The sequence below is a fragment of the Cricetulus griseus genome, chromosome 2 (assembly GCF_003668045.3).
Source record: "Cricetulus griseus strain 17A/GY chromosome 2, alternate assembly CriGri-PICRH-1.0, whole genome shotgun sequence".
NCBI lineage: Eukaryota > Metazoa > Chordata > Mammalia > Rodentia > Cricetidae > Cricetulus > Cricetulus griseus.
Genome location: NC_048595.1, coordinates 379,513,120 through 379,540,032, shown reverse-complemented (window position 1 = coordinate 379,540,032; position 26,913 = coordinate 379,513,120). Strand labels below are relative to the sequence as shown.

At 48.1% G+C, this 26,913-nt stretch overlaps 1 protein-coding gene across 1 annotated transcript; it reads left to right on the top strand.

The window, feature by feature from the left end:
• The first annotated feature begins 2,285 nt into the window (after positions 1 to 2,285).
• On the top strand, positions 2,286 to 16,253 carry LOC100750508 (cytochrome P450 2D4). The gene is made up of 10 exons (XM_027404128.2): positions 2,286 to 2,492; positions 11,930 to 12,178; positions 13,248 to 13,419; positions 13,653 to 13,805; positions 13,876 to 14,036; positions 14,408 to 14,584; positions 14,728 to 14,869; positions 15,091 to 15,278; positions 15,681 to 15,822; positions 15,923 to 16,253. Exons 2-10 carry the CDS (start codon positions 11,990 to 11,992, stop codon positions 16,099 to 16,101), a joined length of 1,503 nt encoding a protein of 500 aa, XP_027259929.1. The 5' UTR covers positions 2,286 to 2,492; positions 11,930 to 11,989; the 3' UTR covers positions 16,102 to 16,253.
• Positions 16,254 to 26,913: the final 10,660 nt, after the last annotated feature.

Sequence of the window (26,913 nt, the reverse complement as noted above, 5' to 3'; positions counted from 1 at the left end):
GCCAGGATAGGCTCCAAAGTTACACAGAGAAACCCTGTCTTGAAACCAAACACACACACACACACACACACACACACACACACACACACACACACACACACACACTAGAATTGCTCCAACAGTAGCCACAGCCTAATCTGTCACATTGACTGGAAACTGGCTTCACTCCAAACACAGGCCTAGTTCCAGGGTCTTCATGGCTTCCTCCAGCGTTCTCATTCCTCTCTTCTGGCCCAGGTGGTACTTCTCAGCCATGGACTGAAGCATCCATTTGGCCGGAAGATTGTGGTCGTAAGAGCCATAAACTAAGACCTCAGAGAGTTCGGAAGATGGCCTGACTCACCTGTTCCATGTGAGGGATTTGAGATCCCTGTGGGCCAAACAGATATTTTAGCAGCAGTAGCTGGACTTGGAATACATCTGGATCTTTCAGATCTTCAGGAATTTTCACCATGGCAGGATAACTTTACTGGTTAGGTAGGTTCCCATCTCAGTTCCTTGAAAGCAACCAGCTTCCAGAAAAGACTAGTTCAGGCTTAACCTTGTCGGATCTCATTTCTTAACCAACTTGTCCATCTCTGTTTCCAATAAGAGGGTTTACTTCAATTAATTTTCAATTCAGATATACCTCAATTAGTCTTCAATTAATTACTGAGAGGAAATCCTTGCTCTCTCAGCTTTAGCTGTCAACTTGACACAGTCTAGGGTCACCTGAGAAAGGAGTCTTGATTGAGAGAAGCCTGGATCATATTGACCTGTGGGCATTTCTTTGCAGTTATCTTAATTGTTAATTGATATACGAAGGCCCAGACAATGTAGGTGGCATCACTTCCTGGGCAGGAAGTCCTGGGCTGGATCTAAAGCTAGCTAAACATAACCCTGTGTGTGAGCTAGTGTTCAGCATCCTCTATGGTCTGTTTCAGCTTCTGCCCCACCTCCTTAAGTGATGGACTGTGACCTGGAAGTGTAAACTGAAATCCACTCTTTCCTCCCCAGAGTCGCTTTTGGTCCAAGGGTTCATACCACACCAGTAGAAAGCAAGCCAGGAAGGACACTTGCCTCTTCTTCCACTTAACTTTTTTGTTTCTGCGTTCCTTTTGTCTTCTCCTTATCTCCCCACCTTTAACTTTTTGCACTTAGTTGGTATTCTTAGTGCTCCTGTGCTTATCTTTTCATGTTTGTACACTTTTCTTTCCCATCATTTACCTTGGGGACTAAGTCAACATCTTTTAAAACTTATTATTAGGCTGTGTGCATGGGGTGGGGGGAGGATATGCCCCCATAGAGGTCAGAGGATAACTTCTGGGATTTGGTTCTCATCTTCCACATTGCTAAAGCAAGGTCTTATCTGTTGCTTCTGCCATGAAACACACTCCAGGACTCAGGTCAGTGAGCTTCCAGGTGTAAATCAACACCTTAAACTCACTAAAATCTTATTTGAATATCAATTTACTATCTGTAGTACACAAACTCTGTGCATTTCAGCTCTGTCTCTCTCCCACTATACTATTATTGCCACAGATTGCATATTTATACATTTTATACTTGTGAACACAGATTGGCAATTATTGTTTTACGCCTGGTGTTTGTAGCCATACAGGCAAAAAAAAGAGAGGAATAACAACCCTGAGGCACACTAACAGTTTTATTCATGGTGTTATCACGGTGCCCCGTGCTCATTTCTTCTGTGGCTTTCACTTCTGGCATTACTTCATCTCAGCCTGGAGAACTCCCTCTACTGTGCAGTGTAAGGCACGCCCACTGATAATGATTCCTTCAGCTTTCATCTGGAAATGTCCTGCTTTCTACTTAATTCCTGAAGGATAATTTTTCTTGACAAAATTTGGATGACATTCTTCAGGATTTGCTTGTGTTACCCAGTGTCTTCTGGTCTCCACAGTCTCTGATGGGAAATTAACTGTTAATCTCATCATGGTTCCCTTGTGTGTAAAGGACGAATACTTCCCTATGCTGCTTTTTAAACTCTCGCTGCCGTTCCCTCTGTCTTCAGTGTCCCCAAGAACCATCTGTGGCCCACTGTAAGCCTGGACCCCTCTGGAAGCATAAGCTAATAAGTCCCAAGTGGGCTCTGGGTGCTCGGAGAGATTGCAAGGCTCTGACCTCAGACCTGTCAGGGTTGAGGTCTCTTCCTCAGAGCTCCCCATCCTCATTTCGGATTCCCTTCCCACAAGGCGAGCTTCAAACTCCTCCCCCTCATCCTCAGACCTTCGCTCCTCTCCAGAGAGTCCCCGCCTACCTGGAGAAGATCCTCCTCCTCAGAAAGTCCCTTCCTCCTCCACAGAGGATCCCCACCTCCTCCTCCAGTGCCCTCCTCTTCAGAGTTGCTGCTCCTCGCATTACCCCCTCCTCCTCAGAGTGGATCCTCCACAGAGCGGATCCTCCACAGAGCTCTTCCTCTGAGCTCCTCCTCCGGCTCCCGCGGGGCTCCAGACACCTCTTGCCTCTCCTCGGCTGGGCTTCAGAACGCACTGGTAAAGGCAGGGCTTGCAAGTCTGCGAGTCTGCTGCGGAAGGGATGCATGCCAGGCGGGCCCCACCCCACCCCTAAGCTGGAGCAACCTCGGCACTGGAGTGTGGCAGACCATCCCCTTTGGGCTGGGTGCTTCTCCCTATTGGAGTGGGCAGAGGGGAACCCCGGGGCCTCTTGTTCCTTGAGGGAGGATGGAGTAAGCAGTTTTCAATTGTCCCAGGCTGAAGCTAAGATGCCAGAACTACCCATGGCCTGATAAAGAGCAGGTTCCTGGGGCCCAGAAGTCACGGAACCCGGGAACCCGCGTGTAGCCAGGCCTCAGGGGAGGACCTCTGTTCTGCTCCGAGCAGGGTGGGAACCCGACCCTAGGCCTTTGCGTAACTTGCCCTTTGGAGTGTATTCTGGGCCTCATAGGCGCAGGCAGCACCTAAGCAAACCAGATCTGTCTCCACAGACCGTGCTTCTTGCCCTTTGGGGTTCACAGAAGGTGAGGAAGGGAGGGTGGGGCTGGTGAGGGGACCCGTGCCAGCTCTGCTTGCCCTGTCTGCAGCTGGAATGTTGTTGTCAATGACCGGCAGCCTTAGAGGACACACTCCCTTTTAATTAGGAAAAACTAAAAGAAACCTACACTGAGCCAAAATCCCAGCTCTCAGGAGGCAGGGGCAGGAGTATTTCTGCGAGTTCCAGAACAGCCTTGCCTACATGTCTACATAGGGAGTTCCAGGACAGCCAGAACGACATAGTGAGACCCTGTCTCAAAACAAGAAAAACAAAACAAGAAATTCTACACTGAACATACAAGGACTTTTACAGTAAACGACCACAGACCACCAACTAGAAAGCACAGTTAATATCCTGTTGTGTTTTATAATCGTTATCTCCACAAAAGCAGTCCATCCTGTTCTTGTTGGTGTGTGTGGAGATAGCAGCAGACACTGCTGAACTCCCCTCTGAAACAGCCAAGCGTATATCTCTGCATGCCCTCACTAGAGTCTTGGAATTCTTTCCTATGCCAAGTGACTGGAGTCCTGGAGATTTGGTTTCCTTTCTGGTTTTGTGTTTTTGAGACAGATCTCATACTGCGGCCCAGGCTGGCCTAGAAATCAATACAATCCTCCTGCCTCAGCCTCCCAAACACTGAGATTACAAGTAAGCTACTGTGTGTATATAGCCCTGATATTTTTAAAGTGTTTCTGCCTCCCAGCCCTGAGGATGTGAAGGGGTTTGAGGGTTTTTCTGTGGGGCTGTCTGTAGGATCTGGAAAGAGTTGTATTGCAGCTTGGAGAAGGATGTAAAAGCAGCTGTCCACCATTTAGCTTGATCCTAAGGACAGACATGGAGTATGCAAATAATGCTTCAAAGAACAAAATGTTTTGAAATAATTCTTATGGAACAAAATGTTTCAGGAGGGAGTGAATGGAATGTTTTCTGAAAGCCTCAGCGGACCATGTTGGCAGTGACTGAAGTGGGTCATTGGCCTGTGTGCTCTGTTAGGGCCTTTATACTGTTAGTTTGCCCTGTTTGAATCCACTAGCTCCATGTGTGATTTCTAAGCTCTAGGGCACAGTTGGCAAATTCATGCTGATGATGAATTAGAGGTTATGGCTTTGAGACCGTAGAGTCCAAGTACCTTCTTGCTCAGCTACAAACCACCGACCCCTATTCAGCTGTCTGAGAGGGAGAGAAGCGACATGCATGGCCTGTGAAATTTGTCTCCACTGTCAGAAATGCTGTTCAAGGGGCAGGGTCGTCTTTTTACTCATAGAAGGTACAGTTCGGGTGATGTGGCAACTAGCATCTTGACATTTAATGCAGCTGCCTGTGTCCTGAACATAGACTTGTGAAAAGGCAGCACCCGGGCGGTGCTCAGTGGAAGACTGTGGTCCTACTGTGGGGAGAAGAGGGCCTGTTCAGTGGTTGTGCTGGGAAATGTCTTGTGCTCCCACAGGGGTACTGGGAAATAAGACTACTAAAATGGAAACGCTCTGGTTTCTAGGACACCAAACAGGCTTCTGTCCCTCTCTCTGCCCAGTCAGAGTTCTCCCACATGTAGTCTCTTTGGGGGGTGGGGGTGGGGGGTACTGGAATATAGTACTGCACCGTGGAGAAGTGCCTGTGTCCCCTCTACTCCAGCAGGACACCTTACTCGGGGAAGACACTCATCCCACACCTGAGCCCGTGACCCTGCTGGGTCTTGTCATTGCCTATCCTGCTCTGTAATTCATCAGGCAACATTGTGGTGTTTAAAAGTAGGATCCCGGGACCATGCTGATTCAAGATTGACAGACCACACAGGAGGTCCCACTCTTGTCATTTTGAAGCTGGCTGACAAGGCAGGAGCCTTCCCGGAGCCTAGATAGTCACATCTGTGATAGGTGAAGAGCTACACTTAGTTCAAGTGAAGACCTGTGTCTGCTGTGTGCATTGTATCCATTTTCCCTTGGCTTTAGACATAGCAGCAGTAATTGGATACCATGTGACATGCAAAGAGAGTCAATGACATTCTGACCCTTCTCACGACAGCAGTTGTGATGCATTTTGGCAATATTGGATCATCTTCCCAAACACATTTCTTGTCGCCATCTTGGGGTTCCTTATCTGTGCTACGAGCCCTCTGTTTGGTCTACCTGTTGGATGGTACAGCATTGCTACTGCAAGGAGATATCATGAGTTTTTGGTCAAAATTGTGTGTGTGAAATAATGTATTCAAAAAATGTTAATCCCCTCTAACTCTAGACCTAGTTCCTGTGTTTGGATTTTTCCTTCAAAGAGAAAGAGGCCAGGATAGGTGACGCATCTAAACTAGAGTACAGGGGTCACCTTGATTGTTATTATTTCAGGGGGGCTTAGTGAATTAAGACAACAGCCTTACCATTTGCAGGGACAGACAGATTTGTGTGCAGTGTATATGTACTCTGTACCTACTTAGCCATGCCTTACTTGTCATCCAGGGAGATGACAGCACAGACATTGTTCTCGAAGCTAGGGAAGCAGCCACAGTTTCTAAGTGACTTCCTCGAGGTTGCCAGATAATGCAACTGTCTGGAAACAACAAGGCGGGGGGGGGGGGGGCAGGCGGAACAGGATGGGAAACTCTCTCCCTTGTGATTTCTGCTCAGTGATGTTGATTGTAATTCAACAAAGGGTGCTTTCTTCTTGTTTGGATCTTTGTCCACAAGCAGGCGTTTTCATAAAAGGCCAATGGGATGTATCCTGGTTGCAGACAGCCATAGTCTGGCTTAGAGGCTGTGAACTTTTTAGGTTTGTAGTATAGGAAGCTAATGTTAAACTCACTGATTTGCAAACTTATACAGATGGTACAGAGAAATATGATCTTCATTCTAATGGGTCTGGGTCACTAGGAAAAGCCCAGATTTTTCTCTAAATTTTGATGATTAAAAGAGATAGTGGGCCTGGGAGTTCTCTGCAGTGTGCAATTACTAGCATTTGCCAGCTGCTCAAGGTTTAAGGGGATGAGACGTCTGGACTGGCTTTTGGCCATCCAGTTTGATGAGTAGCATGTGGAAAACTGAAATAGGGCCTGTGGGATGGCAAGATACCACTCAGGAATCCAGCCAAGCTATGGTGCTTGTCCACTGGTTCAGTTCATAGTACCTGTGCTCCTTGATTCTTCAGAGAAACTGGCTCTAAATAATGTCACGAAAATCCATGCACTGAAGCTCTGACTGGGAGGCAAACCCTTAATCATGACTTTCTGAATCCCTACACCATCAGTGGCCATTGCCCTGGACCTACAGTTTTCTGTCATTACTCCCGAAGAGCTGTTGCATAACAGACTTTTCCTAGGGAGATGCAACTCCTCTCTCTCTCTCTCTCTCTCTCTCTCTCTCTCTCTCTCTCTCTCTCTCTCACACACACACACACACACACACACACACACACACACACACACACACACACACTTCTGTTTACCCCAGGAGTGGAATGTACAACAAACCAAAGTAATACCACCACCAGTGTTTTCACTGGAGTTACTAAGTCTGAGGAACAGGGATGAGTTAAAAGTCCACCCCAACAAAGTGGTTCATGTTTTCTGGCCCAGTCTTGAACTTGTCAACCAGTAGAGGGCGGGGTAGCTACTGTCCAGAAGGAAACACCTGCCAGGCTTCTATCTCAAGCTGCTAGGCCTTTATCTTGGGGTCAGGAGGATGAGACAGAAACCAGGAGTGTGCCAGCTTTACCATATGTTTCATGTCTGTCAGGAATCTGTCTGATTCCTAGTCCCTCACTTGCACATGTCTTAAGTTCAGGTAACACAGAAAACATACAGCTACAGAAAAATGCACACACACACACACACACACACACACACACACACACACACACACACACACTTTTTTTCCTCCCCAAGATACAAGGGGTATCTTGTACAGCAATCCTTTCTAAAACTGCCCAGTTCCCCATATTGGATCTGTCTTGCAAGCCCATGAACTTCTCTAGGGTCACTCAGTCCCCTCATATGGGGGATTTCGCGAATACCCATTCTAGAGTCAATCTCCCTATACCTGGAGGTTTCTTGTGACCACCTACCATCCCCAACCACAAAGCCTTACTGGGTTCCTTAATTGACTTTTCATTCTCTGGCCCGTATATGAGATTTCTTTGTTATCATGGTTAAAAGCAGAGGCAGGCAGATCTCTGTGAGTTCAAGGCCAGCCTAGTCTACAAATGGGGTTCTAGGACAGCCAGGACTATTACAGAAAGAAACCCTGTCTCAGGGGGGCCGGAGGACTTTCCTTCCTGAGGTTTACATATGAATATCTCCTCAAAGGCTACTGCATTGAAGTTGTGGTCCCTGGGTGGTGGTACTATTGAGAGGTGGCTGGCCCATGAGGGCTTCAGTCTAATCAATGGGTTAATCCAATGGTGAGTTCAGAGATGAATGGACTACTGAGAGGAAGGGCTGGGTTGGAAGTAGTCAGTTATTGGGGTTATGTCTTTGAAGGATGCATTTTGTCCCTCGTGCTTCCCCTCTCTCTTTCCCAGTTGTCATGAGATACACTTTGCTCTGCTACGTGCTCTCAATACTGTGTGTTCTGTCTAGCCGTAGCCCCACAGCAATGAAGCGGGTTGACACTGAGTGAGACACCTGAAACCATGCACCAAAATAAATCTTTTGGCCTTTTAAGTTTTTCTCTTAGCATCAGTCACAGAAACAAAAACCCAAGTAGCAATCTTGTCTTCGGGGTAACCACACGGTAGTACTTGAAATGTCCGGTTTTAAAATAATGAGACAGGCAAAAGAGCCAGAATGAATAGTCCATATATGGGAAAACAAGCAGTGAGTGCTAACCATCCCTGACACTGAAGTCACTGGACAAAGACTTTAAATCGCCTCACTGAAATCTGTTAAAAATGCTAAAAGAAAATGTCCTCAAAAAGTAAAAGATTGGGGCTGGAGAGATGGCTCTGTATTTGAGAGCACTGGCTGTTCTTCTAGAAGATCCAGAATCAATTCCCAGAATCTGCATGGCAGCTCACAACCATCTGTTAACTCCAGTTCCAGGGGGATCCAATGTCCTGGTGCACAGACATACCTGCCACCATTCACTCATAATCATAAAAGCATTAAAGTATTAATAAATACCAGTAATGAGACAAACCAAGAGCAAACACCAAAAAGAATTCTGTAGTTGAAAATGACAGTAATCAAAATTAAAATCCCTTCAGAGCCTCAAGAGCAGATATGAGTAGTCAGAAGTAATAGTAAGCATAAAGACTGTTTCAACCAAGAGTTCATGCCCTGAGGAGCAGAAAGTAAGAATGAAGAGGAAAGGCAGTGATCCAGAAACCTTTGTGTACACTAACTTTCACGTAGTGCAGGCCCAGTTAAGAATTTGATGACGCAGCTGACAGTGGTGGCACACACCTCTAATCCCACCACTCAGGTGGCAGAGGCAGAAGCAGATGCATTTCTGTGAGTTCAAGGCCAAACCTAGTCTACAAAGCAAGTTCCAGGACAGCCAGACTGCAACACAGAGAAACCCTGTCTCAAAAACCCAAACAAACAAAAAATAATAATTTGTTGAAGCCATTAATCTGTGTGTATAAGAAGTTCAAGGAACTCAATGGTGGTAAATTTAAATTTTCAGTTTGAAATGTTCTGTAATCTGTTAGGATGCACCTCAGAGTGTTTCTCTGAGAAGTTTCCAGTGAGGTTTAACTAAGGCAAGAAGATCTACCCGAATGTTGTAGGTACCATACCATGGGCTGGAGCCACAGGCTGAATTCAGATGGGGAAAGCAGGAAGTGAGCAGGGCATCCGTATTCATCTCCTTCTGCTACCTGACTGTGTGAATCTCCTTCTGCTGACTGACTGTTGGAGACCAGCTGTCTCTTGCTCCTGCCACCAGGACTTTGAGGTGTCCCACCCCCAGGCTTTTTCCATCATGATGAACTATGCCCTCACACTGTGAGCCAAAATGAACCCCACTTCTCCTGTTGCCTCTCAATAGGTATTTCCTCACATATTTGAGAAAAGTAACTAAAAGAAACTCCTAGGATATCTTTCAGCAAAGCTATACAGTACAGTTTTAACCCAGCTATCAAAAAAACAGAAATCTAAAAGCAAGAAGGAAGCAATTCACCATGGGGAGGGTGATCAATAGCATTGGCGTCTAGTTTCTAATGGCAATTGGAGGCAAGAGTGACATTGTCCCTCCAGAAGTGACTAGAGATGTTGTAGACTAAAGTTTGTAGGAGGATCTTCTGGGTCCCACCAGCTTCTGCTTCCTGACATTCAAATGTGACTTGCTAGGACCAACTATGTGGAGCCGTGTGACCAGGAAACATGTTTATGGATCATCTGACCTTTCTGAACTGACTATTCACTGGTTACCTCTAACAATGGCCAACTGCAAGCCAAAAGGGAAACTTCAATCTACCATTCCTCCTCCTTTCTCTAAAATGTGTAAGAAGAGTTGTGACTCTGCCATGTGACCCTGATCTTACCTCCCACCGAGCTGCTGTCTGTGGCATTAATAACTCAATAAATTTCTTACCTAAAAGAACCCTCTTGCTCAGTGTCCCCCTTGAGCTAGAGTCTCTTTCCTTTACCTCAGACTGCACATGTGAGGCTCATTCACTGAAGTGCTTAATCACACAAGTCTACAATTGATACATTTGCACAGACCCACAGCCACTCACATGCGCAGACACATCCTAGACAGATCTACGAGATGCACAGCTGGCACCAAGAGCCCTGCTTCTGATGCCCAGATTGCCTCTCATCTAGAGGCAGCTCCCAGTGAGGCTAACTATAGACAGCCACTTCTGTTGGGGGTGTGCCATTTTGTAAAGTTCCATATTGGTTGAACTCTGACAACTCCAGTGACTGCAGTAATTTGGTTTTTAGAATTGAAGTAACTTGTTACTTTACAAAATGGCACACCGCCAACAGAAGTGGCTGTCTATAGTTTGCACTTGACTGAGTGGCCCCAAAGCTTGATGTGTTTGTTATCATGTAATCCCTACTGTGAGGTACTGAGAGGGAAACTTTACATCTATGGTAATTAAAGGTGGAAAAAGACTATTTGAAAAACAGCTTTAGATGAGACCATTAGGGTAGACCCTATTGTTGAGTTTAGGTGGTTTAGGAGAGGAACAGTGCCCACACACACATAGGCTTCATGTTTCTTGTCACGTAATGCATCACAGATACCACTGGGACTTGATCACCAGGTGGGAGGGAGCACTTGTGCTTCCAGAACCATAAACCAAAAAGTAAACCTAAGGTTTAATTACCTTGTAGGTGTGTGTACGTTCACGAACCCACGTACAGGTCAGAGAACAATTTATGGGAGTTGATTCTCTCTTTCCACTGTGTGGGTCCTGGGGTCAAACTCAGATTGGCAGGCTTAGAGGAAGGTGCCTTTACCCACTAAGCCACTTGCCAGCCCCCCTTTTCTTGATAAAATAGCATGCCTTAAGTATTTTTGTTACAGTACTTTTGTTGTAGTTTTATGAGTGTATTAATCCTCCTCAGCGGGCGGTGGTGGCTCATGCTTTTAATCCCAGCACTCAGGAGGCAGAGGCAGGTGGATCTCTGTGAGTTCAAGACTAGCCTGGTCTACAAGAGCTAGTTCCAGGACAGTCTCCAAAGGGAAACCCTGTCTCAAAAAAAACAAAAAAAAAAACAAAAAAAACCCCTCCTCATCCCATGTGCTTCCTGCCATGTGGTCCATAAGATTACTCCATAAGGCCCCCTGCAAGAGTGGATGACATATGGGTCAGATGAGGATCCGTCAGAGTTGGGCAAGTGAGTTGAGGGGAAACAAAGATACTGGGGACAGCCTGCACTATATTAAGGGTGTGAGCCAATAGGAAAAAGTCCCAGTTTTTTGTTGTTGTTTGAGGTTGGGGCGTCTCACACTGTAGCTCAGGCTAGACTCAAACAGCAATCCCCCTGCCTCAGCCACACAAATGCTGGGATTACAGATGTGAGTCACTACACCCAGCTCCAGACTATAGTTCTGTGGGGAGCTGGGGTGAGCTCAAGTGTATCAGAAAGATGGATAAGTTCTGTTACTTCACCACCCTACCCTGGGAAGTAGCTGGAGAAGAAAGAGGGGAAAGTCCAATGGAGCTGCCCCTGCCTCTGCCCTCCTACTCTGCCTGCTTCTTCTGGCTACACAGACAGCATAGCACCTTGGCTCATAGAGAGGACAGAGGGTGATCTCTGCTCCTTTAGAAGGGTGTAGTCTTGAATGTGATAAGTGTCCTACCTGCGCCAGGTATCTGGAGTATGGAAGGCTGAATGTGTGTCCTGGTGCCTAGGGTCAGCATGGCATCCATGGGGTAGGCTGCTGGTCAGGGAAACACTGGCTGTAGCCTGGCCTTGACCATCTTCCTGCACCTAGAGTACCTGATGCACTGATACCAGTGATCAGCGTCTGCCCTCCTCCCAGTGCCCCTCACTCACCTTCATAGTCCATTCAGGCACCTGGTCCCACAGCCCAGTGTCCTGCAGGGTCATTCAGACCCTCAATCATTGACAGCAAAGTCCTCCAATGAAGCCTCCAGCAAAGTCCCACTCCAGATTGAGGCAATACCCCTAAGCCCCTCTAAATTGTGCTGTCTGTATATCTCCTCTTGACCAAGTGCCTGAACAGGGGAGTGCATCTTTCATCTGCCCATGGAGCTCCCAGTACCCAGACAAGCACAACTAGTATGCTAAGCTCATATGGTTCCCCCAGGTTTCTGTCCCCTTCCCCTGTAAAGCTCCTGAGGACTTAGAGGGCAGGGGCCTCTAAGGCTACCATTGTCTCTGGCCTGCCTTGCCCCCTCTTGCACTCTGCACTGACAACAGCAGCTTGGCTTTAAGGCAGAGGGTAAAGGGCAGCATTGGCTCCTTTCTAAGAGATCAGCCTGGGCCAAATGAGTGCCTGGGGTGTGACAACACTGTTTTTCCTGGTCTTAGGTGGCTGGAGTGAGACCCAAGAGGTGTTTCCAGAGAAACCCAGAGAGCATCAGGACAGCCATGAGGCTGCTGACTGGGGCTGATCTGTGGTCTGTGGCCATATTCATGGCCATCTTCCTGCTGCTAGTGAACCTGATGCACCGTCGCCACCGCTGGACTGCCCGCTATCCGCCAGGCCCTATGCCATTGCCTGTACTTGGAAACCTGCTGCAGGTGGACTTCCAGAATATGCCAGCAGGTTTCCAGAAGGTACGGGAATTGTTGAGGTCAGGAGAGGCCATGGTGGACTCCCTTCAGAACACATGGGTAGTAGTGCAACTACATGCTGGACAGGAGAAAGCTAAGAGGCTACCTTCCCTTGGGGGGAAGTGGTGCAGGACCTGAGGACACCCCGAACTTCCCAAAGGCAATGGACAGAAGGTGGGCTGGGACCTAACAGCCAGTTTGAGATTCAGTTAGCAGGACAGAATATAGTGGGTGATGGTTGTGCTGGGGTTGCCTCCTAATTCCAACATTCCTATCGCTGGGAGGCTAAGGCAGTTGGGTTATAAATTCCAGGCCACCTTAAGATACATAATGAAACTATCTCTAAAACTGAAATTTGAGAGCCAGGTGTGGTGATGCACTCCAGTACTTGGGAGACAGAGGCAGGTATATTTATTTGAGTTCTAAGCCAACCTGGTCTATCATATTGAGTTCCAGGCTAGCCCGTGCTCATAAATGAGACTATTTCAAAAAACAAACTCTAAAATTTTTTAAAGGAAAAAAGCCCAGTACAGTAGTACAGACCTTTAATCCCAGAATTCAGAGGAGGCAAAAGCAAGTAAATCTCTGTGAACTCAATACCAGCTTGGTCTACATAGCTAGTTCCAAGCTTGCTCCAAAAAAAAAAAAAAAATCACACACACACTTATATAATAAAAATAAATGGGAAATCAATTTATATAGGCCTCACATTCCTTTTCATACAACTGGAGGGAATGTTTTGTGAATGTGGGGCAGGCCATGGTCCTGAATAAGTGTTTCTGTCAGGAAATCAACGTTGAAGGAGGAGCAGCGACTGCTGCTATCCTTTTGCTATTTCAGATTCTCAGACTCCCTACTTAATCCATGAGCCTTAGTTTCCTCATCTAGACATGAGAATGCTAGTGGAACCCATTGGCATTTGGAGATGTGTGACACTAGCAAGGCCATGGTTGAGTGACTGATTTCATCCTTCTTTGGGGCTCACTACTAGACCTCCCTGCCCAGGTCTAACCAGCACAGTTAAGCACCAGAATCCAGGCTTGCCAGTAATACGCTAACTCCTTGCCTACAGCTGCGAAGCCGCTTTGGGGACCTGTTCAGCCTACAGCTGGCCTCTGAGCCAGTGGTTGTACTAAATGGGCTAACAGCCCTGCGTGAGGCACTGGTGAGATACAGTGAGGACACCGCTGACCGGCCACTACTGCACACCAATGACCACTTGGGCTTTGGACCACGCTCTCAAGGCAAATGCAGAAAGTGACAGAAGTGGTGGGGAAATGGGGACTAGAGGAGGTTCAGAGGTTAGAGACAGTTTGGGACCTAATTTCGGGGGAGGTACAGGCACAGAGAAAAGACAGCAAAGGCTGATAGCTAAAGGGTGGACAAAGGATCTTACAGTAGTGATGGACTATAGCAGTGATAGAGAGACAGGAGCAACTAAGAGGACTGGGTCTCAGGCCTCAGTGTGATCCTCCAGGTGTGGTCCTAGCACAGTATGGGTCTGCCTGGCGTCAGCAGCGACGCTTCTCCGTGTCCACCTTTCGACACTTTGGCCTGGGCAAGAAGTCACTGGAGCAGTGGGTGACTGAGGAGGCCAGATGTCTCTGTGCTGCCTTCACTGACTATAATGGTAGGTGATGGACTGGTGGGTACAAGTGGGGATAGACAACAAACACCCTGATTGGCATTTTCATTCCCAGGACTCCCTTTCAGCCCTAATACCCTGTTGAACAAAGCAGTATGTAATGTGATCGCATCCCTCCTCTACGCCTGCCGATTTGAGTATGATGACCCTCGCTTCATCAGGCTACTGGACTTATTGAAAGATACTCTTGAGGAGGAATCTGGCTTCCTGCCAATGGTGTGGGGCTCAGGGGTGTCTGTACCCAGATAACTTCATTCAGTGGGGCCTCTAATGATCAACATTCAGGAGTGACAGAGAGAGGGCATTCTGGGAGGAGCTAGACAAACTTCAGTAGGAGGAGACAGGATAGACTGGGGTCAAGTGCTTAGAAATGGCTAGTGCCTGTGCAAGCCACACAAGTCTGAAATTTCCACTGCATGACAGCCCTTCTGGAAGCTCAGGGCAAAAAGGAAAGTTGGAGATTGGCATTTGGGAGGGACTACATCACTAGTCTACCCCGGAGGAGGCTAGGACCCAGGTCTATTCCAGGACAGCATTGCACAGGAAGCACCCAGGCCTCTCTATTGGTCCTTCTCTGTTGGTCACAGTTCTTGAATGTGTTCCCGGTGCTCCTGCACATCCCAGGGCTGCCCGGCAAAGTCTTCTCTGGAAAAAGAGCCTTCATGGTCATGCTGGATGAGCTGCTAACTGAGCACAAGATGACCCGGGACCCTACCCAGCCACCCCGAGACCTGACTGATGCCTTCCTGGCTGAGGTGGAAAAGGTGATTGGCAGGAGATGGGGCCAGGGTCTGTGGGCTGACATCCTGTATATCACCAAGTGACTCAGCACCTGAGCTGCCTGGGGACAATGGGAGGCTATTGAGGGACATATCCCCACTGAATCCACCCTTTCTGTCTGGCCTAGGCCAAGGGGAAACCTGAGAGCAGCTTCAATGATGAGAACCTGCGCATGGTGGTGGCTGACCTGTTCATGGCGGGGATGGTGACCTCTTCAACCACACTGTCCTGGGCCCTGCTGCTCATGATCCTGTACCCGGATGTGCAGAGTGAGCCTGGCTGGGGCTAAGAAGAAAGAAGAAGGAGGGGAGAGGCACACTCCTTAAGCTTGCTTGGGACACTTGTGGCTCCCAGCACTGGCCTGACCTAGACTCCAGCAAGGGATGATGGCCATCATTTTCCCATGGACCCAGCCCTTAACATAGAGGTAGTAGAGGGACCAGGGGCATCCACCTGGGGCTCCTTAACTAGGGAGATGCTGTCTCTCCAGGCCGTGTCCAAAAGGAAATTGATGAAGTCATAGGGCAGGAGCGGTGTCCAGAGATGGCAGACCAGGCCCACATGCCCTACACCAATGCTGTCATTCATGAGGTGCAGCGCTTTAGTGACATCCTCCCACTGGGTGTGCCTCACAAGACATCTCGAGACATTGAAGTACAGGGTTTTGTTATCCCTAAGGTAGGCCTTGGGTCCGCCAATGTCCAGTCAGTGTTACCAGCCAGCTAGTGGCCTAAGCTGCCCACTTGAGGACTGGGATCTAGACAGTCTAATTCTCAACAGTACCAACTTCTCCTGGTGAATATGGGAAGTGGAACAGTACTGTACACCAGAACCCCCAGCTAGAAAACTGAACAAGTCAAAACATGGCTGGGGTGGTTGTAGCAGTCACTATCTACAAGTACAGGTGACTATGTATACCTGTGTCACTTGTCACTTATCCCTGTCATAATATCAAAAAGAGGGCTGAGGAGATTCCAGGGCTGAGGTTACATGAAAGGATCAAGAGTGGGAGGTAGAGACTATGCATGTGATCATGGTGACCCTATCCCAGTCCATGCTCACACACGTGCCTCCTGCCAGGGGACGACCCTCATCACCAACCTGTCCTCGGTGCTGAAGGATGAGACTGTCTGGGAGAAGCCCCTCCTCTTCCATCCTGAACACTTCCTGGATGCCCAGGGCCGCTTTGTGAAGCATGAGGCCTTTATGCCATTCTCAGCAGGTGCTGTGGGGTGCCTGGCTCCATGTCCCTTCCCAGGGTGCCTTGGGGGGTGGAGCATCAACCAGACCCCAGACTGACTGAGCCCCTCTCCCACCCACAGGCCGCAGAGCATGCCTGGGGGAGCCCCTGGCCCGCATGGAGCTCTTCCTCTTTTTCACCTGCCTCCTGCAGCGCTTTATATTCTCAGTGCCTGATGGACAGCCGCGGCCCAGCGACCAGGGGGTGTTTGGTGCTCTAACAACTCCATCCCCCTACCAGCTCTGTGCTTTTTCCCGCTAAGAGGAGGTACAAAATCTCACTCATTGCCCTGCTGGGGTTCTAACGTGCAATAAATCATCCCCATGAGATCTCTAGGCTATAATGGGACCTCAGTAGCCTCCCCTTGGACCTTCACAACCCCCTAGTTATTCTTACCTGACCATTTGACCATTTGAGAATACAGCTACCCTCAGAGAATCCCCCCCCCCCGCCCCGCCTTCTCTTTTCTCATCCCATTGATGACATTTGTGCATAGATGCCAACATCCAAAAGGAAGGTCAGAAAGGACTGCTGATAGGTAACAGTTAGTTACATAGGATAGATGGGCAGGATTCCTACCAGAAGCCCCCATTTCCACCTGCTACACAGCTGAGGCTAACTATTCAGCAAGCATCATCACATCTATTGCCTAACTTCTGTGACATTCCAGTGATGTAGAGAAGTCAGGGAGGCTGGAAATGATATTCCAGGTTAAGTGTCCAAGGTTAGACATCAGGTACCCGGCACTTCCCTAAAAATCTTTATGGGAGTCCAGAAGGGGGTTACCTCCCAAGCTACTTAGTTGCCAATAATTCTATGACCCATCAGGGTTACCGGTGTCCAAGCCCCTGCACAGTGAAAAGGTACTCTGAGACCCGACTTGGTAGAATTGGCAAGCTTGGTGTTGTAACAGGCCCTCAGACCTTAGCAGAATCTTCTCCAAGATGGAAGTACCATTCAGACAATAAAACTCAGCACACTCACAGCACCTCTTGCCATAATGAAAATAAAGGCCCAATCCATCCATCAAAGTCCATAGTTCTGGGAAAGTCTCTAAATGTACTGACCTTGCTTTTTGGCTTCTGTAGTTCTACTTCTGGCTAACTGTTCTTGTTAACTGTATGTCAACCCAGGATATGGTTTTTGTGCTAAAAAGCTCGCCCTGAGAAAGGCTTGGGGCTACACTGGGATCCTAAACAATCGGTGTAGTAACCAGCGAGCGGGTTAATAAAGACTATCTATTAACGTAAACCTGTGTCTGAGTAGTCTTCTCTGGTGGATACCCACAGTATTTCTGGAGGTTCCACCAAGATCCCCAGAGCCCAGACCTTGAGACACTGGTAGTCTCAGATCCCCTTGGAGCAGAGAAGAGTGCAGTGATCAAGGAACTCCTAGGGAGCACTTGACTATGAGGAGCTGAGCCTTATTCAGGTTCACATGAGAGAGTCAGCCTCCAGGCCCTACCTGTGGTAGTTCCTCAGAAATCTCATAATCCAGAATGGTTTTCCCCACAGACTCTGGATAGCAACACAGTTTCCTGCAGGTTGATGAGAAAGACTAGTTAAATCTTTGAAAGAGTCATGTCCCTACCTTATCTTCAAGTGCCATTATTTTATTATAGTCTTTTAAACTGTCATTGTTTTATCTTATTTACTTCTGTTTTGTTACCGTTTTTTAAGGGAGTGGGTTTTTTGTTTGTTTTTGTTTTTGAGACAGGGTCTCACTGTGTAGCTTGGGCTGGCCTAGAACTCATTATATATTTCAGACTGGCCCTGAACTCACAGAGATTCACCATTTGTTTTTTGAGGCAGGGTCTCACTTTATAGCCCAGCTGGTGGAATTCACTGTGTAAATTAGGCTACACAGGTAAGTTAGGCTGCCTTAGGTTCTTGAGTGCTAGGATTACAGATGTATACCACTACACTCAGAAAAAATACTCTTGGAAATCATTCAAACTTATGTGAAAATATTAAGTATTACTTAGATGTCTGAATAGAGGTATAGATTTTCAAATGAATGCAAGCAAAAATCTAAATCCCACCATTGTTGGGCATTATTGGGTTGTATAGGGTTTAGTTGGTTTGTGTTTTGGGTTATGGGGTAACAGGAACTTTAGAGTAAAACAGGTTCCAATTCATTTCACTATGAGTCCAGAGGGAAGAAATCAATAGAGAGGCAGCCTTGGCCTTGAAAAAGGAATCAGTCCCTCCTGGGAATCAGGTACAAGGCAACCTTGGAAGGGGTCTATAGGGACCTGGTGGGCAAGCTGATAGGTGGGAATCAGTTCCAACCCAACCCAGCACCCAGACCCTTACCTGTGAAAATGAAGATGTGTGCTATTGAAAGACCCCTACGGGGTAAGACCCCCCCACTCCCCCACCCCCGCCCCCGCCCCGGGATGGCCCCTCGGGAGTGTCGACTCCAGTCACCAGGTAGAGGTGAGAACTTGATGCAAACAGCGAGAGGCTTTATTTTTCAGCAACCAGCACGCCAGGGCCCAGAATGTTACTCACACAGGAGCAGAGGAGCTGGACCCCCGAGCTCAGGTCTAGGAGCTTCTTAAAGGCAAAAACTACAAACAGATGGGGTCTGGGGTGAGCGAGGGTAACAGTTCTGATTGGAGCGTTCCAAGTGGCCTATGGCAATCTCTGAGTGTAATCTCCAGGCTCATGGGTCGTTTAGGGCGGTTACATTTCTATCTCTGGGAACCATTTGTTAGGGTGGGATTCTTTAACTTTAGCAGCTCTTTCCTGTTAAAGTCATAAATTCAGGTTCTCATATATCTGTAAAGAAAACATCTTAGGCTGGGGTCCTTCAGGATCTCATTGCATAGCAGGCAAATGAGATACCATCCAGTCAAAAAGAGAAGCTTTTAAAAAGGGCAGACTGAAGGGACCAGCTTCCCTTTTGGCAGCCATAACGGCCGAACACGTGCTCTATGACCTTGTCTTAGTCACTAGAAAGTCAGATGCCTGCCTCGTGACAAGGAACCAATCAGAAGTTAGTGTCACTAGAAAGTCAGATGCCTGCCTCGTGACAAGGAACCAATCAGAAGTTAGTGTCACTAGAAAGTCAGATGCCTGCCTCGTGACAAGGAACCAATCAGAAGTTAGCTGGTGGCGCTATGCTTTATGACCCTGGGTGTGCTTTACCGACAAGCGCACAGCAATGACCCACAAAGCATAGCAACCACCCTGGGAGGGCCTATGGGCCATCACAACCAGTTGACCAATCAACACAGGGCAAGCTCTCCAAGCCTGGAGGCACACCAATCGTGAGCCTGTGCATACCCCTAGACACCCCCCTTATGCTGTCCTATAAGATCTCTCAGGAGGCCCTAGGAGCTAGCTGTCTTTTGCTAGCCATCCGCCATGGCCGGTGGGTGAAAGACCCGAGCTAACATGGGGTTAGCTCGTTAAATTACAATAAAGCCTCATGCAGTTTGCAGCAAGCTCTCGAATCTGCCTGGTGATTGGGGTGACCGAAGTCATGGCCTGGGCCCCCGGATACCTGAGTTTTCCGGGTGTCTAACAAGACCATAAGGTTGGAGGCCATAAACTACAGAGTTTCCATGGTTTCTTAAGGTCATACAAAGTATAGTTAGTAACTAAACAATTTAAGGGAGATACATTTGACTGAGATAAGACAGGGCATGGGGATGGGGGGTGGTTTACAGTGCCTGTTAATTATCCCTGGGCTGGGGGAATCTTTACAACCAGCAGGGCACCTTTACAACCAACAATTAGCAAAGGAATGCTAAGAGCAGTGATGGATAGTCACCTCTGCTTCTCTGGGAGCAGGGCTCAGGCGCCAGCCATGACATTCCCAGCCATTAGAAGTTTCCCCTCTTTTTTTTCTTCTTTTTAGAGCCCAAGTTTTTTAACTTTTATTAATTTTTGATCCTTCACTATGTACAGGGACTTGTGCAGTCTGGAAGAGAAGCACTGCTGAGTGAGGCTATGATCGCTCTGGCCTTACTTGTGGAAACAGCTGTTGATCCTCACCCTTTTCAGGCTGCAGCAGTTTGAATGTAGTTGCCCCCCATAAGCTCATAGGGACTGGCACTATTAGGAGTTGTGGCTTTGTTAGAGTGGGTATGGCCTTGTTGGAGGAAATGTGTTAGTGTTGGGTGGGAATTGAGGTTTCCTATGTTCAAGATAATGCCCAGTGTCTCAGTCGACTTCCTGTTGCCTACAAAATCTAAGACTCTGAATTAGCAGTGAAGGGACCACCTCCCCATTTCAGGAGCCATAACAGCCTAGCACGTGCTTGCCTGACCTTGCCTTGGTCACTAGGAGGTCAGATGCCTGCCTCGTGGCAAGGAGCCAATCAGAAGTTAGCTGGTAGTGCTATGCTTTACGGCTCTGGGTGTGCTTTACAGACAAGTGCACAGCAATGACGCACAGAGCATAGCAACCGCCATGGGAGAACCTATGGGCCATAAAAACCAGTTGTCCAATCAACACAGGGCAAACCCTCCAAGCCTGGAGGCACACCAATCCTGAGCCTGTGCGTACCCCTAGACACTCCCCTTACGCTGCCCTATAAGATCTCTATGCCATGGCTTCGCGGTGTCTTTCCCAGCCATCCGCCACAGTGGATAGATGAAAGGCCCGAGCTAACATGGGGTTAGCTTGTTAAACAACTGCAATAAAACCTCTTGTTTGCATCAAGCTTTCGACTCCGCCTGGTGATTGGGGTCGTCGAGGTCCTGGGCAGAGATCCTGGGGGCCTGAGCCTCCGGGAGTCTTTCACCAGAACCACTGTCTGCCTTCATAACACCATGTTCTTTGTCATGATGATCATGGACTGAACCTCTGAAACAGTAAGCTGCCACCCCAATTAAATGTTTTCTTTATAAGACTTGCTGTGGTCATGTTGTCTTTCCACAGCAATAAAAACCCTAACTAAGACACAGGCCTACTCCACCATGATATATGCAGTCAAAATCTATGGATGAACATATCTCAGCTGCAATAGAGCTCAGGCTGCCTGCCATGCATGACTCTACCTCTACCTAGTCATTCCAAACTTACCAGACTTGCAGTGTGGAGCACACTCCTGCATCCCTCTCTGTCGTGGCCTGGCATTCTCAGCCCCAAACCACAGAAGCCACGAGGTCTGGCCTGAGTGGGGGAGCGTGGACTTGGGAATTCCTAGTAACCCAAGGGCGATAAAGACCAGACACAGGCATCTTGTCATCTTTAGAGAGCTCTTGGTTCCATGCTGTAAAACTGGAGTCTCTCCTTTATTCAGCATCTTCCTGGTGAAAGACCCCCAAAGAGGTACTTTCGTAGGAGGAGACCCCCGTACTCAGGAACCAGCGAGACCACGATCTTGGATGCAAATTGCAAGAGGCTTTATTGAGGATACGGGTACCCGGGCGACTTAGCTTTTCTGAGGCCAAGCGCGCCGAGCCAAGGGAGAGGTGCCTTTTTATAGAAAAAAACGCAAGCGAGGAACAGGGATTCTATTGGATGGTTCAAATGAGGCACAGAGCCATTCCAGATCAGCATATTCTCAAGGTCTGGTGTCTGGTACAACAGACTTGATTCCTCCCTCCGTGCCCAGGTGGCTGACCTTGGGACGAAGGTTCCCCATCGGGGGGTGGGGGGGCGCCCTCTCCCCGCTCGGCCCCAGCCCCGGGGCGTGGCGCCAGGCGGGTGGGCCTGGGTGAACCGGCTTGGGAGGGAAGACGGCAGCCGGGCGTGCGGCGGCGGGGGAAGTGGAGGCCGGCGGGGGCAGGGACAGCGGGATGAAGGGGAAGCAGGGCGGCTCCACGGCCCCGTGTCCTTGGCCTTGGTGGCTCCCTGCTCGCAGCTCGCAGCTCCCGGACAAGCAGCATCGCCCGCGCTGCACTCTCCAGCCCCTGGCCGCACCCTGGCCCTGCCCTGCTCAGTCCCCGCCGCGCTGCCCTCGGTCAACTGCTCCTCTCGCCCCCATCCTTCCCAGCTCATCCCGGCTGCTCCAGAGAGAACACCCAGCACCGGCAGGGGAGACAGAGAGGCAGCGGGCCTTTCACTGGCTGTAATCTAATCATTCTTCCCTGACCCCGAGACTGTTTCTCTTCCATATTCCTAGACCCTATCAGCAGATCTCTCAACTGTCTCTCCTCCAGTGGACCTCTCTGCAGGCCCCCATACCTCCTCTCTATCCCCTCACTGTCAGTAAATCTAGCCCTCTGCCCCGGTGCAGGCCTATTCAAATGCTTAGTTCTGTAGAGATGCAAAACTAGGGGACATTCTCCACTGAGGCTGTGCCATTCAACAGCAAATCAGCTAGCTTCTGCAATACAAAGCAGACCAGAGCTCCAGAGGTTTGGACCCTGAGAAATCCCCTAATGGAAATTTACTCGGCTCCAACACCTCTCTTTCCATTATTGTTTATCAGGGTCCATTTGGCTGAGAGGGCAAGCCCAGTTGGGAGGGAAGAAATAGATTGTGACCTTGGCTGGGCAGCCATGATTGCTCATTTCATGTTGATTTGCGCTTTTTCCTCCACTCCTCCAGGGTGCTCTGGACTGACAGACCAAGACAGGAAATGACATCTCAGAGGTAGCCTGCTCTTCTGGGACAGACAGAGAGTGTATATACATCTCCACCCCAGTTCCCGGGGGTTTGAGCTTCCATGTTGCTCTCTCTCACTTCTGCTTCCTTCCTTCCTGAACCCTGACTCTGAATCCCAGGGAGACTACATTACAAAAGGCGGGGGGGGGGGGGGGGGGGGCGGGGGGGAAGAGACCACAAAATTTTCCTTTCTTCCTAGGTTAAAGTAGGAGACTCTTTTTGTCACATGGGGAAGGCCATCAGGTGCACATAAACTTAACTTTTTTCTGGCAGCATAGTCCAAATGCCATTTTGTGGCTGGCAAGATTACAGGTGGCACAAGGCAAGAACCTACACAGAGATCAGGCAGGCATGGCCTACAGGTCACAGCTACAGAAAAACTTGCCAAGAATTTCTCCATGGGCCTCAGAACCTGCCTCACCATCAGAGAAAATGCTAGTTTCAATCTCCCAGAGTTTGGGGTGTAGATCATATAGCAAATTAAGATAGGAAAAGGGGGTTATATAGACCTTTAAGAAGGTACAGGTCTGCTGGGCAGTGGTGGTACACTCCTTTAATCCCAGTGTTTGGGAGGCAGATGCAGGCAGATCTCTGTGAGTTCAAGGCCAGCCTGGTCAACAGAGCAAATTCCAGGACAGCCAAGGCTACTACACAGAGAAACCCTGTCTTGAAAACCCAAAAAAGAAAAAGAAAGGAAGGAAGGAAGGAAGGAAGGAAGGAAGGAAGGAAGGAAGGGAGATGTGCTAGATGGACACAGTGCTATGTTTTTTGAAGAAAAAGAGAAAAAGAGGCGAATGAGACATATTGACTAGTTTATTATATGGGCCCGGCAGAGTAGGGAGACTAAGAGAGAAGAGGAACAGGGGTAATGGCTGACCGCCATGGCCGGTCGCCATAGAGAGGCAGGGAGAGCGTGTAGGTGAGAGACAGAGTAGAGAGGAAGCAGAGAGTGTAAATGGGCAGGGATCTATCCTTTTTTTTTTTTTTAGACTTTATTTATTATGTATACAATATTCTGCTTCCATGTACTTCTGCACACCAGAAGAGGGCACCAGATCTTATAATGGATGGTTGTGAGCCACCATGTGGTTTCTGGGAATTGACTCAGCATCTCTGGAAGAGCAGTCGGTGCTCTTAACCGCTGAGCAATCTCTCCAGCCCCCGATCTGTCTTTTTTTAAAAAAAAGATTTTATTTATTTATTATGTATACAACATTCTGCTTCCATGTATATCTGCACACCAGAAGAGGGCACCAGATCTCATAATGGATGGTTGTGAGCCACCATATGGTTGCTGAACTCAGGACCTCTGGAAGAGCAGTCAGTGCTCTTAACCTCTGAGCCATCTCTCCAGCCCCGGGGATCTGTCTTTTAAAAGAGGTCCTCTGCACCTGCGTGCAGACTTAGTTGCCATAGAACCTTGGGCTGACCAGGGTACTGCCTGTTCCACCAGGTAACAGGGGCAGGCCAGCATAATGCATGTCTCATCTTAAATCTTTCTCTTTTCCTTTTTTTAAAGAAAAACATAACATTGGCGCCTGACTTGGTTTAGGCTCTCTCCGTAAACTCTTTCGATGCTTGCTGGTGGGATAGTGAAGGGACCAGCTCCCCATTTCGGCAGCCATGACAGTAACTCGTGCTTGCCATGACCTTGTCCTAGTCACTAGAAGTCAGATGCCTGCCTCGTGGCAAGGAACCAATCAGAAGTTAGCTGGCGGTGCTATGCTTTATGGCTCTGGGTGTGCTTTACAGACAAGTGCACAGCAATGATGCACAGAGCATAGCAACCACCCTGGAAGGGCCTATGGGCCATAACAACCAGTTGACCAATCAATACAGGGCAAGCCCTCCAAGCCTGGTGGCACACCAATCCTGAGCCTGTGCGTACCCCTAGACACTCCCCTATGCTGCCCTACAAAATCTCTCGGCAGCCGGTTCGAGCTGTCTTTGCTAGCCATCCGCCATGGCCGGTGGGTGAAAGACCCGAGCTCACATGGGGTTAAACTACAATAAAGCCTCATGCAGTTTGCAGCAAGCTTTCGAGTCCACCTGGTGATTGGGGTGACCGAGGTCCTGGGCTAAGACCCCGGAGGCCTGAGTTTTCTGGGGGTCTAACAATAGGCTTTCTAACTTCTCCTGTCAGGTGCACAGGAAATTCCGGGGATACTAAAATCTGAACTCATAACCCACTTCCATCTCGGCTTTTCCTGGCACTTCCTCCTGCCTGCAGCAGCCTGAGATGCCAGAACTCTGTACACTTCAACTCGCCGCTTTTCCAACTAAGGATCTCTGGAACTCACTCATCTGCCTGTTCGCTACAATCCGGTAAGATACCCATAACTTTTCCCATGGGGCAGACCCAGCACTGCATTTTGGAGTTCACTCTGGGTACATTTTTTTCGGTTTCGGACTGCTGAGCCTCTTTTGGGCTTTCTGCCTGGTGCTCTCAAAAAGAACAATCTGTGCCATTTTTGGCCTTGCCCACGGGAAATACATTTTATGGGATCTTTCAGTTACTGCCAGCGAGTAGGTAAATGAGCGGAGTTTTCTTTCACCTGGGAATGTCCCTCATCTTTTTGTCTATCTCTGACTGTGTTTCTTCTTGGCAGTGTCTGCTTGAGACGCTCTGAGAGTTTTGTTTGTTTGTTTGTTACTGCCTCACTCATGGAGAAAAAACTTCTTCCGGCAATTGAGAATGTGCTTAAGGGGTTCGCCATCTCAGCCATGTGCGCTAACCTGGGGGCCGCCATCTTGGTCATGTGCCATCCTAACCAGGTGACCTAGCTTAGGCCTGCCCACTCAGTTCAGTGACTTGCATAGGCAAGCACTGCCACCAGACATCTTGCTTTTTATTTCTTCTTTCACTTGAGTTCATTTCCTGAGGGTCAGGCATGGGATCCCGCTCCAGGAGCGGTGCTTTTTGCTTTTTCAGTTTGGACTACTGGGTCCTTTTTCGGTTTCGGGGACAGCTGTGTCCCCTTCGGGGCCAGGCCCCTGGCAACTCCCACGGGCAGACGTGCATCTGTAGAGGAGCTTTTTGCCAGTTTTCCACTTGCCTCACCCATGGGAAATGCATAGAGGAACCTTTCTGGTTGCAGCCAACAAGCAGATAAACAGACAAAACAGTGGCTTATGGTCGCCGCCATCTTGTTCATGTGACCTACCTGTAGGCACGCCCACTCCAGCGGCCTATGCCACCAAACCTGTCTGCTGGATTTTTGACTTTTGCCAGATCTTTTTGCTTTTTATTTTATTTTATTTTTGGTCTGTGATTTCTTCTTTCAATGGCTCTGTTGTTCATGGCTTGTTTACTAAATACTGTGCCTTTCCAGGTCCCTCTGTTTAAGTCTACTCTGTCCCTTTAAATCTCCTGTCTATTTGCTACAATGTACGGATCAGAGATTGCATTCTGGTTCCCCCTTTACTGTTATCCAGTCCTGCTTGTCTCTACACCTGTAATTTAACTGTATACTTATCTAGCTCTATATGCAACTTAAATTAAACTGTACTAAGTCTCATATTTCTAAATTGCTATGTATCTTGAAATGATGGTAAATATTTAAAGTCATAAAGGTCTAATTTAACTATACTTAAAATATAAGCTAAGTCCATACAACTTAAATTTAACTTGTGTATCTTTAAATGATGAAAGTTTAAAATCATAAAGGTCTATTTCAAACTAACAAAATATTTATACCACTCAGTCTATCCTGTAAGCCGTTTACAAAGGTACAGCTTTTATTACAAAAAGGCATTTTTCTCTAACTAAAGGCAAACCTAACTGCTGAGATACTAAACAGACAGCCCTCATATGCTCAGAGATCTAGAGAATATGGCATTTAAAATGTTTTGTTAAAAGGCTTTTTATAACAGAGAGATAGGCCAGCTGCTGGCTCCACACCATTTCCTCCATGAAGACTGATGGGCACTGAAGAAACTTCATCTCAAGTCAGTGACAACACTAGTCACTGAGCAACCCTGCCCTTCACCTCAACTGCTACAAAGTACTCCAGACCGTGGACAAGAGGACAGTGAAATCGACTTTCCCCGAGTTGCTTGGGCCAACAGTAGGCGAGTCTTCCTATAGTCTGTAATGCACAGGTCACATGCTATCAGCAAGAAGGCAGGTGTCCTGCAGCCCGATACTATGGATGGAGGACCTTGGGGATGGCTGTCCATGCAGCCTGCTGGCAAGTCTCTGTTATTCTTTAATCATTGATTCAGGTAAAATTTTATCCTTCTCAAGAACTCAGATGCTTTTGACGACTGGTAGTCTTGCCAGCTTAAAGCAAAACAGATTCTAGGAACAGGTATTTTAGGGTTTTATCTATGTGAAGATAGGAAAGTGTAGATGTATGAAGGTCTGAGAATGTAGTTAATGAATGTCTGAGGATGGAAGGTCTAACACGGTGGATAAATGCAAGTTATGAAGGTCTGAGAATGGAATGTCTAAGATGGTAATGTAAAGTGTATGAATTAAAGTTATGAAGGTCTGGGGTTAAAAAGG